Below are 12,054 nucleotides of genomic sequence, written 5' to 3'. Positions count from 1 at the left end.
AAACAGCATCTAATGCAGATTAATTAAAGTCAAAGTACCACACGTGCAGAATAACACAGACAGATTCTGGTGTAAACATAACTGATGTTGCATTTTCAGAAGAGCTGTGTTTAAAAAATGCATAAAAAACAATTTAAATTAAATTTTGTGCAGATTCGTACAGAAAAAGAAAAGAAAATCTTCAAGTGTTTCCAGCTTCACTTTACATTAATGCAGCAGTGGTGACATCTAGTGGTTTACAAGGACGATCATCTCTCTGTTCTACTTTGGTTGTAAAATGGGGAATAAAACGATTGCACTGCTCCTCTTTGTGATTTTGTTAGTCTAATAGTTCACTGATTCATCTACTGAGGTGAATTGTGGGACAACGGACAGATTTGTAACATCAGCATTTCATCTGGAGGATTAATGTTTTATTTCAGTGTTGTGGTTTGGAATTAGATGAAGGATTGAAATGATCGAAATGGTTTTATGGTCAGAGACGATCAGGTTGTACACTTGGAGACTGGAGATAAGAAGGGTCAGTACTGACTACTGTGTATTCAAAGGTAGATAGTTTAGGAAGAGGGAGAGGTTTCAGAGTGTCAGATCAGCACGCTGGTGTAAGACTGGACCCCCGTCACAACCACTGGTGGGGGTCCAGTCTTGTCCTCCAGGAGGGCAGGACTTAAAGTGAGTAAGCCTCAGGTTTATTCCAGGTCTCAGACATGTGACATCAATCCTTTCTTTAAAATATGATTGTGGATTAAACCAGATTTATTAAATAGGAACTGAACATTAACAGTTTGATTTTAGTGTTTAATGTTACTTTTAGTCAGAGGACGAAGAAACACTGAGCTTCATTTCAGGATTTTAACGAGACAGAGACAAGAGATTCATCCTGACCTTGAACTGTTAATGTGACTCTGCAGAGACTGGATGGACGTGGGCAGATCAGCATCACACTATTCTGCACAGGCTGAACTAGTTGATCTGACAGAAGCATGTTAACAAGCATCACAAGCTTGTCTTTGTCTTGTTTAATGTAATGCTGTTATCATCTTGTGTTAATCAGATGTCGCAGTAAAGAAAAGTGAAGTGATGGGTGTAAATCAACACCCCTCACTCAACAGAGGTGGAGGCAAAAAAAGGAAAATGTCTTTATTCATCTGGGTTTAAAGAAATCTTCTTCATCTTCCTCTTACTCTGTGAGAGAAAACATCTTTTTTTACTACAGTGTTAAACTGCTGTATGTTCCTGTATTTCAGCGGCTGGTTAGTTTAGTGGTGAGATCACTGCCTGGGGTTTGAATCCCAGCTGTGTCCTACCTCCAGTAGGGGTCCTTTGGCAATAACTCCTTACACTTCCTCTGCCCACCCTTGTAAGTCGCTTTGGATAAAAGCGTCTGCCTAATGACTAAATGTATAATTTTAAAATCTAACTGTGCTGTTCTGATGGGACTGAAACATGATTATTTGTCTATTATTGACCTTCTCAACATTAGGTCACTAATTTTAACCTACAGTACTGTGCAAAGGTCTTAGGCACCATTACTTTTTTATTTGGTTTGGCAGTGCTATTATAACTATAAAACTATTTATATCGTACTCACTTGATTAGAATACAGCTAATGACAAACATTAAATATTAATTCCTGTAAAGGAATCTGGAGAGGTCAAGGACAAAAACAGGAGTGGAAGATCTGATGAGAAGTTTCCTCTATGAGAGATCAGAAGTTCAGCAAGGACCAGGTTCAGCATCTGGCGGCTTCATGTGGATGCCAAGTTGGTCCTTCTGCAGCCTGAAGAAGCCGGACCAGAAATATTTATTTGTGGAAGGAGAGAAGCCAAGAAACCACTTTTTGTATTTCTAAGTTAAAAACAAAGAGAGAAATAAACACTGGTCATCGTTCATAAAAGAACAAAGCAAATGGTGCCTAAGACTTTTACACAGTACTGTAGGTCATTTAACATTTGTTAAATTCTAGTAATAAAACTATTATTTCTTACTTTTCTATGTCATCAACTTATTTCTTTAATAAAACCTTGTTAGATGAATTCTGAGGTCTGTCGCAGCTTGAACCTGTTTGTAATTTATTAACTCTTTCAGATCTGTGAAACTATATGAATTTGTTTCCAGGTATTTATCATGATATGAGTTTGTGATATTATGTCTCTTGTTACTATAGAAGAAATGTTATATTGTGACTTTTTAATGTTTGACCTGTTTCTTTTATATATGAAACTGGATGTGCAGAAAACTCAGGATGCTCTGTGTACAAAGACTGTTTGTCAGCTGTATCACTGACCACATCTGGTTGATATAATGTGAAAGCAACTTTCCTCTTTCTGCAACGATGCATGAGTAAGAGCGAAATGAGGAAATGTGATTGGTTGTCTGTTTTCATGATTCAGCACACAGAGAAAGAAGTGTGTGGACACAGAGGTTAAGAGGTTCAGAGTTGTCTTGCACCACATTATGTGTACAACGAATAAAGAACGACAGAGACAAACAGACTTTCCCTCATCATTTTTTGAATGAGGATCAGCACAAATTGAAATTTCCTCCACATTACTCATTGTTAGTTTTTCTCTGTGAGCTTTAGAATCAGCTCTACTGAGTTCCATGTTCACATCTCACATGTCAAGATCAAGTAAACCTCTCAGGAATCAGTGAATAAAAAGTCACAGTAGAATCACAAATTGACCTGTGATTTTAAATTTAGAATACATGTGAACAAAGACTTGATTTACATGTGTTATGTCTCATGATGTCCACAACAGTGGGTTCAAGAATGTACCAATAACATCAAGATTTAATGATAAAGATAAAAAGATAAACTTTATCGTCATTGCAATATCGTACAACGAGATCAAGGTGCCAACCAGTCTGTGCCATATATACAATGAAAGAAATAATAAAAAAACTGAATAAATAATCAGAGACAGAATAAAACACAAACACAAACAACCATCAAGTAAACAAAAGAACCTCACATTGTGCTGCAGACCAGCTCTCACTCCCACTAGTGAGCATACTGTCACAGTTACTGTACTAGTTCCTATAGTCCGTTCACATGTGAAAAATTAATTTTCTGTCTTCAGTTCTTTAACTATTTTGTTTAGTTGTTCACTATCTGTGGATCACAGAGCTGCAACAATGAAGAAAGGATCTCCTGTGGTTCTCTGTGGAGCACTTGATGTGATCAGGTGCTCCACAGACAATCCCTCCCAACCACTACACAGAACACTGTGCAGTGGGGGGAGGGATTGTCCAGGACTGAGGGGAGTTTGTTCAGCATCCTCCTCTCAGCTAAAACATGTAGAGGGTCCAGCTTCACCCCCAGAACAGAGCCAGCTCCTCCTGATCAGTTTGTTTAGTCTGTTAGTGTCTGACACCTTCATGTTGCTGCCCCAGCAGACCACAGCATACAAGATGACACTGGAACCACAGACTCATAGAACATCATCAGCTGGTGCTGCAGACGTTGAAGGACCTGAATCTCCTCAGACAGATCATCTCTGAGCCGTTTTGTGTTTTCACAATTTTTCTTATTTTCTAAAATCCAAATAAATTCGACTGTTGTCCAAAGTTTGTTCTGTGATCTCCTGAATGAAATTTTTTTTGCCTCTTTGCTGTTCTGATCAATACTGATAAGGAGCCACACAGGTAACCTTATTTTTCTATAGTGTTTACCCCCAGTTTACAGTCGGAAACTCGATTGTACAGGTTCCCATGAGACACAGGGAGTAAACAATGTGGTAATATGAGAACTCAAAGAGATATTTGAGCTTTATGTAGTTCTTACTTGTTGCACGTCAGTAATAAATTAACTACAGAACTGGATTTATGTGTACAGGAGGTGGAGTTAACAGAAACATGTTGGTAAAAGTTCTCTGGAAGTTGAGTCTTGACAACTGGACTTCCTTCTTTAAGTAGAATTAACAGGAATCTGACATTCAAATACACAGATTTACCTAATAAGATGAGTTAATCATTTTTCCTGTTAAGGAAGTGCTGAGCCTTGTTGACTGTCATTGGTCCAGAGGCAGGTTACTCCCTGAGTTAGTTTTCACAGGACTGATATAAAGAGACAGACAAACATTCACACTCACTCTCATTTCTCTTCAGCTTTTATTAACGACATCTGCAAACATGAGAGTAAGTATTATTTCATTTTTTATTCTGTGTATTTTCTGACTCCTCAGGTAGGTGATGAGTGTTGGGTCATATTTTAAAAGTCTAACTGTCCTCTGTATCTGTATTATTGACATTAGACAGACTAGAATATTTACAGGTTCATACCTATGGAACATGATGTGATAATACCTGTGAAGGTTCTCAGTCTTCCAGGTTGTTCAGTGGCAGCTGGACTTGATTTAGTTAAAGCAGGTTCAGTTATAAGAAATATTTGATTCCAAAAATGGTGAATGTCTAAATAATTATTGGCTCCCTGACACCTGCAAATACAATATGTCAAAGATCTGACATTTGTGGTCATAAAAGGACGGAGTTACTGACAGGTGTTAGTATCACACAACAACTGACTGTATCGTCTTCTTCTGTCCACAGGTTTTGACCCTAATGAACGCGTCCTTTAACGTTGGAGAGACTCTGACTATTACTGGAGTTCCTAAACCGAATGCTAAAAAGTAAGTGGTGATAATGTAAAACAATATTTCTGAACTGTTTCTGTAAAGTTTCAAACCCTCTGAGTCATCTTATCAGTTTGAAACCTAATGAATAATTTTAAAATATGATGAATGTTTTTGTTTCTTTATGCTACAGCTTTCATGTCAATATCGGCTCCAGTGACAGTGACATAGCTCTGCATGTCAACCCTCGATTTAACCACTGTGACGACATAAGAAAAGTGGTCTTCAACTCTTGCCAGGGAGGAACCTGGGGTGAACACAACTACATCCAAAGCTTTCCCTTTGAAGAAGGAAAGGAGTTCGAGGTGTGTGTGTGTGTGTGTGTGTGTGTGTGTGTGTGTGTGTGTGTGTGTGTGTGTGTGTGTGTGTGTGTGTGTGTCATATTTATTCTGACCCTTCATGTGTGTCTACTGTTTTAAATCCACGTCTCATTCTTCTTCTTTTCTTTTTCTGACCTCTGTTGGAGAATGTGTGTCACTGTACCTCTGATAACTTGACCTTCATCATGTTACCACTAATTTATTAACTCATACAGATCTGTGAAAACTACAAACATTTGTTTCTGATTTATTTCCAGGTATTTATAATGATATGATTTTGTGTTATTACGTCTCTTGTTACTCATTCTTCATTTATCTCTCTACAGATTTCCATTGAATTCAAGTCTGCTGAGTTCTTGGTGATTTTACCAGACGACTCTGTTTCCCGCTTCCCTAATCGCCTCGGTGCAGAGCTCTACCCAATGATCTTTGTTGATGATGATGTTCGCATCACAAGTTTTAAGATCAAGTAAACCTCCCAGGAATCAGTGAATTCAAATAAAGTCACATAAAAATCACATATTGACCTGAATACATGTGATAGAAGACTCAGTGATTTACTAATACAATCAACTTTACACATGTGGAAAGGATTTGTTCATGTCTGATGTCTCATGATGTCCACAAATGCGTGCTCAGTAATTTACCAATAAAATCAAGATTCACAAATGTGAAAAATCTTTTTCTGTCTTCAGTTCTTTCTTCATAATGTTCAGAAAAGTTTTAAGACGACTACAAAAAACTGAAACAGATAACAAAATGTGTACCTCAGACTTTAAGTACTACTCAGAGTTCTACTAGCTTCAGAAGTTCTGATGACTCTGCAGTTGGAGGATGTATTCAGGGTGGAGACGTCACAGAGTACCAGAGGGTGGTGGACAGTTGCGTGGAGTAAAATGGACTAAACCATTATTAACTCAACATCAGTAAAACAAAGGAGCTGGTGATGGACTTCAGGAAATCTGGGAGTCCTGTTACATTATTTATGTCATTTATTTCTTGTCATTCCTCTATGAACCAAGTTCTCTGAAGTTGAGTCTTGGCAACTGGACTTCTTTATTGTTAAGTAGAATCAACAGGAATGGACGTGATCTCCTGAGCTACTGCAGATTATGACTATGTCGTCTTCAGGAAACTTTGTGACATCACATATTTGAGTGATTGGAGAAGAAATGAACACTGCAGAGAATGAGACTTTACACCAATCACAGCTTAAGACTAATCACATGTGGTATAGCATTTCCCATGTTTTCACACACTTTTAAACACATCATTAGCTGTGTTCACTGAACTGGAGCACTGCTGAAATTTTACTTTATCAATTATTATGTTAAAATCTATAAAGCTTTATTGAATACACTTCTTTGGAGTTGGTGTAATTTCTATTAAAATATACACATTTTTCTTTCAACATGATAAATATTACAGCCTCATGTAAATGTAAGCCAGGTTATTTTTCAGAGCTGTGATTTACACAGTCTTCCTAAACGCATCCTGAACAGGTCTCTGGGATACTGCGCACATGAAGTTTGGACACTCCCACACCTGTCCACAACTAGGACAGGTGTGGGAGCGGAGGAGGAAAGAACAGTAGAAAGTCATAAAAGTTAGGAAGAACAGATTTGACTAGACGTTTGCTGTTTAGAGTCCATAGAGCTGGAACTGACAGTGAAAAGAGTTAGAGAAGATAGCTGAATGGAAGGAGTGAGAGGAAAACCCCGACAGTTCAATTAAGCAGATTATCCTGGTGAGTTAGCTTCAAACTAGCTAATTAGCCCATGTAACTTTATTGTAGGAAAGTTAAGATGTGTGTTTTGTTCTTTTGAATACTTTTCTAGGTAAAAACCAGTCAGGATATGTGAATTTGTTGTGTTAGATGAAGTGTTTGAAATGTTTATTAACTAATTAGCCGCTAGGTTCTGCTAGCTAATTGAGGCCTACAGCTAAGCGACGGCCACGTGTTTAGCAATTATGGTAACTCCGGTAAGACATGTGACACTGTTTTATGTGTTAGAATTGATATATATGATGTTGAAATGGTTAGAGTAGATGTGTTTTTGTAAATTTGTTTAAGAAATGAAACGTGACATCTGTGTTTTATGTATATGTATGTATATTTTGATTATAGTATTGTATTTTATTTAAACATTATTGGAGACTGAAATAGGGTTTTGGACACTTTGATAATTGTTCTGCACGCTTGTGTGCAGGCTGGTTTTTTGTTTGAGGAACAGTTCTTCTGCTGTCGTGGAGCTATTGTCTTCTCGTCAGGACTCCAAGATCATCACTCCTAGGCGGTGGTAGGAACCAGATTAAAGGAGACTCACTTCGAGGGAAATTCACCCTTTCATTTTTAACAACATTCAATTGTTTATGTTGTGTTACTTATTTATCTTTTTTTTTTAGTAATTGGTCTAAAATAAGTTATTTTGTTTGTCACTGTAATTGTTACATTTTTTTAAATACATTCCTTTTGCTATTTTCATAAGTGTGTATGTGTGAATTTCTAGTGGGATGGAGGTCTTTTCACTCTTTGTAGAGTTGCTACTGCCAGTCTCCTTATCGAACCCAGTGATAAGTGAATACGGAGAACCCTAAATCTGAGTACCTGGCAGATCTCAATCACACTGTGCCCAAACTCAGTAGGAAACATAGAACAGATAATCTTAGATACTCAGTCAGGTTCAGAAGGGTAGATTTTAGATAGCCAGGGTAGGGCACAAGCCTACTAGGGGCTACATAAACACCATGTGGTTAACTGTAACCAACCAGAAGAGGGCAACAGAAACTGAAATTTTATAGACTTGGATCCAATCAGTACAAAATAACAAGTGCAGAGTCTCTGAGTTCATGTCTCTACATGTTCAATGTAAAAAGATCAAATGAATTCAGCTTGAACTGATATCTCACTAAGGAGATGTTCCAAAAACTCAAGGGCAAGAGAATGACTCGATCTTTTCCCAGGTCTGAAGGTTAGCCAGGCTAAGTAGTTTGTAAGTAGTTTGTAAGTAGTCCCACCACCTGCATCCTCACATGTTTCACACCTCCTCCAGGTGACCCTGTACTCAAAGAACCTGTTCCATCATTGGGGCTTCTGACACCTCCAGCTCTCTGCTTCACTCTCACTCTACTTCCTGTCTGTCTGGAGTCCACTGATGCTTCTTTTAGGTCACATGAGCCTCTGTACTTCGTGGGTTCCCTGGTTCACAGAACTTTGAACTCCTCAGTCTCTGAAAGAGAGCTGTGACACGTTGGTGTTCCTACAAACAGCTGTCATTGTCTGCAGCACAGTTTAACTGGTTCAGTTATACAAGAAGAGCACAGTGAGATGTCAGTTACACTTTTCATTTATCACCTAACATTCCTCATCTGTCCGCGTGTCACTATTTCAATTCAATTCAATTCAATTTTATTTGTAGAGCGCTTTTTACAATTGACATTGTCACAAAGCAGCTTTACACAACCAAAGAACAGTACATGAACAGTGTATGTGTATGAGTCATAATAATCTGATTGTCCCTGATGAGCAAGCCGAGGGCGACAGTGGCAAGGAAAAACTCCCTGAGAAGGCCACAGGAAGAAACCTTGAGAGGAACCAGACTCAACAGGGAACCCATCCTCATATGGGTGATTACATGCTGTGTAGGCAGCAGTCCAGTATAACAGTTAATGTCTTTTAAGTTAATATGGAGTCCAGTTAGTTATTGCAGGCAGACTTGTTCCATTCATTGACTATCGAGCGTTGAGTCGAGATCTCAGAGAAACAGCTTCCGACGTCCGCCGAGGCCAAGACCGACTTCATAGTAGCTTGTGACCAATCCAGTCTCCAAACGCATCCCATAGGGCAAACAGTGGATCCAGGCGACGAGATCTCCAGCCAGAAGTTGGGCATCAGGACGAGTCAGACAGGTCCAGAGGGCAAAGGGTGGAATGACGTGTAGCTCGACAGAGAGACAGGAAGAGGGAAAAGAGAGAGGGAGAGGGAAAGAGAGAGAAGAGGAGAGATTGCAGTTAGTTGTATTCACAGTCAGATAAAGTTTGAGGTGAATGTATATTTAGTGTAGTGCAGCAGGGACTCCGGCAGGACTAATTATGACAGCCTAACTAAAAGGGTGGGTTCAGAAGGAAACACAGACATGAGGGCTCACTGGGATGTAGAGCAACCGAACACTTCACCATCAACAAACCTGAGTGATCAGTGAGAGTTGGGAAGACAGCATCTAAACATACCAGTTCACCATAATGCTCTACGTCCATGAGTCCTTCCCAGATCTATTTACTCAAATGCTTGACTAAATAGGTAGGTTTTCAGCCTAGACTTAAACACTGAGACTGTGTCTGAGTCCCGAACGCTATTTGGAAGGCTATTCCATAACTTTGGGGCTTTGTAAGAAAAAGCTCTGCCCCCAGCTGTAGTTTTCATGATACGAGGCACTGACAGGCAGCCAGCATCCTCTGATCCAAGTAGGTGTGGTGGATCATAAGACACTAGCAGTTCACTCAGATACTGAGGCGTGAGGTCTTTTAATGCTTTAAATGTCAAAAGTAGTATTTTAAAATCAATGGGAAATTTCACAGTGAGCCAATGAAGTGTAGATAAGATAGGCGAGATGTGATCGTATCTTCTGGTTCGAGTGAGGACTCTCGCTGCTGCATTCTGAACTAACTGAAGCTTGTTTATGCACCTGGTTGAACAGCCAGACAGTAAGGCAGTACAGTAGTCCAACCTAGAGGTGATGAAAGCATGGACTAATTTTTCTGCATCATTTAGTGACAAAATATTCCTTATCTTGGCAATATTTCTGAGGTGAAAGAAAGCTGTCCTGGTGATATTATCTACATGAGCTTCAAATGAAAGACTGGAATCTAGAATCACACCAAGGTCTTTGACTGTTGCACTAGATGTAACAGAAAGGCCATCTAGAGTTACAGCGTGATCTAAAATCTTGCTTCTAGCTGCAGATGATCCTATAACTAGTACTTCTGTCTTATCAGGATTTAGCAGAAGGAAGTTAATTAGCATCCAGTCTCTTATATCCTTTACACATTGCTCAACTTTATTAAGCAGTTTGATCTCATCTGGTTTTGATGAAACATATAACTGTGTGTCGTCAGCATAACAATGAAAGTTAATACCATGCTTACGGATTATGTTGCCCAGAGGAAGCATGTAGAGGGAAAAAAGCAGGGGGCCTAAAACTGAACCCTGTGGAACACCAAACTCCACTGGAGAGCATGTGGCGTAATCGCCATTTAGATCTACATACTGATAACGATCAGTCAAATAGGACCTAAGCCAGGAGAGGGCCGTTCCCCTAATTCCAACAACATTTTCTAGTCTGCGAAGGAGAATACTATGGTCAATGGTGTCAAAAGCTGCACTGAGGTCGAGTAGCACAAGCATAGAGACACCACCCTGATCAGAGGCCAATAGGAGGTCATTTACTACTTTAACAAGGGCCGTCTCTGTGCTGTGATGAGGCCTAAATCCTGACTGATAGAGTTTGTGTATGTTATTTCTATGAAGATACAAGGATAGCTGCCCAGCTACTATCTTTTCGAGAATCTTAGAGATAAAGGGGAGGTTTGATATCGGCCTGTAATTGGACAGCTGACAGGGGTCGAGATCAGGTTTCTTGATTAGCGGTTTAATAACTGCTAATTTAAAACACTTTGGGACATACCCACAGCTGAGTGAGGAATTTATGATTGTCAGCAGGGGTTCTATTATTTCTGGCACTATCTGTTTTAGAAAGTGTGTCGGTATAGGGTCTAATGTACAGGTTGAAGATTTTGCAGAAGAGATGAGTGAAATTAGTTCATTCTCTTCAAGAGGAGTAAAGTAATCTAGGTACTGATCTGCTGAGGTTAGCTCGTCACCTGCGTCAACTAAATTGTCTGGTTTTAAAGCTTGAATTTTATGCCTTATATTTACAATTTTGTTATTGAAAAAGTTCATGAAGTCCTCACTACTGCACAACGTTGTTGTGGAGATATCTGCAGTGGTCTTGTTTCTAGTTAATTTGGCTACTGTATTAAATAAAAATCTAGGGTTATTTTTGTTGTTTTCTATGAAAGTGGAGAGATACGTTGATCTAGCTGCACTAAGAGCTTTTTTATAGTTCAGGATGCTCTCCTTCCACGCTATCTGGAATACTAACAATTTAGTTTGGCGCCATTTACGTTCTAACTTTCGAGTAGTCTGTTTTAAGACGCGCGTGTCATCGTTATACCAGGGAGCAAGTTTCTTATCTCTGATGACTTTTCTTTTAACTGGAGCTACATTATCTAAGGTATAACGTAATGACGACTCGAGATATTCAGTCGCCTGGTCTAGTTCTGTGGTGTCAGACGGTGATCCAATCAAAGTTGATAACTCTGGAAGATTACTAATAAAGCTCTGTGCGGTAGTTGATGTAAATGTACGTTTAATGCGATAGCGCAGCGCTGAGTACACATTATTAATATGACACACTGTAGTTGAGACAAGATAGTGGTCTAACTTCAGACAGTGGGAGCGTAAGTAAATTTCTTATACTTAAACCAAAGGATGTTATTAAATCTAAGGTGTGACCCGCTTTATGAGTGGGTCCTACTACACACTGATCTACTCCTAGCGAGTCCAATATGGACATAAATGCTGTTCTCAGAGGGTCTTCTGGATTCTCAAAGTGAATATTAAAATCTCCAGCAATTAATGCTTTGTCTACAGAAACAACTAGGTTAGAAAGGAAATCTGCAAATTCACAAAGAAATTCAGAGTAGGGCCCTGGGGGTCTGTAAATGATAATTAGCAGGATCGGCTGAGCAGACTTTATATTTGTATCTATACTTGTTATGTTACTATAAAGACATTCAAAAGCTTTAAATTTGTGTACATGCTTTTGTACGATAGTCAGTTTATCATTATAAATAACTGCGACACCTCCTCCTCTACCAGTCAGACGAGGCTGGTGAATGTAGCTGTATCCAGGAGGAGTTGCTTCATTTAAAGCTACATACTCGTCCTGTTTAATCCAGGTTTCTGTTAAACAGAGTATATCAAACTCCTGATCTGTGATAGTTTCATTAACAGTAAGAGTTTTAGATGTAAGAGATAT

At 39.1% G+C, this 12,054-nt stretch overlaps 1 protein-coding gene across 1 annotated transcript; it reads left to right on the top strand.

Annotated features, from left to right (window-relative positions):
- The first annotated feature begins 4,039 nt into the window (after positions 1–4,039).
- LOC113173739 (beta-galactoside-binding lectin-like) lies at positions 4,040–5,632 on the top strand. The gene is made up of 4 exons (XM_026377269.2): positions 4,040–4,140; positions 4,552–4,631; positions 4,768–4,939; positions 5,281–5,632. Exons 1-4 carry the CDS (start codon positions 4,135–4,137, stop codon positions 5,425–5,427), a joined length of 405 nt encoding a protein of 134 aa, XP_026233054.1. The 5' UTR covers positions 4,040–4,134; the 3' UTR covers positions 5,428–5,632.
- Positions 5,633–12,054: the final 6,422 nt, after the last annotated feature.

The sequence above is a fragment of the Anabas testudineus genome, chromosome 21 (genome assembly GCF_900324465.2).
Source record: "Anabas testudineus chromosome 21, fAnaTes1.2, whole genome shotgun sequence".
NCBI classification, from domain to species: Eukaryota; Metazoa; Chordata; class Actinopteri; order Anabantiformes; family Anabantidae; genus Anabas; species Anabas testudineus.
Note: the sequence above shows the minus strand (reverse complement) of the source record. Positions and strands in the feature narration are given on the sequence as shown.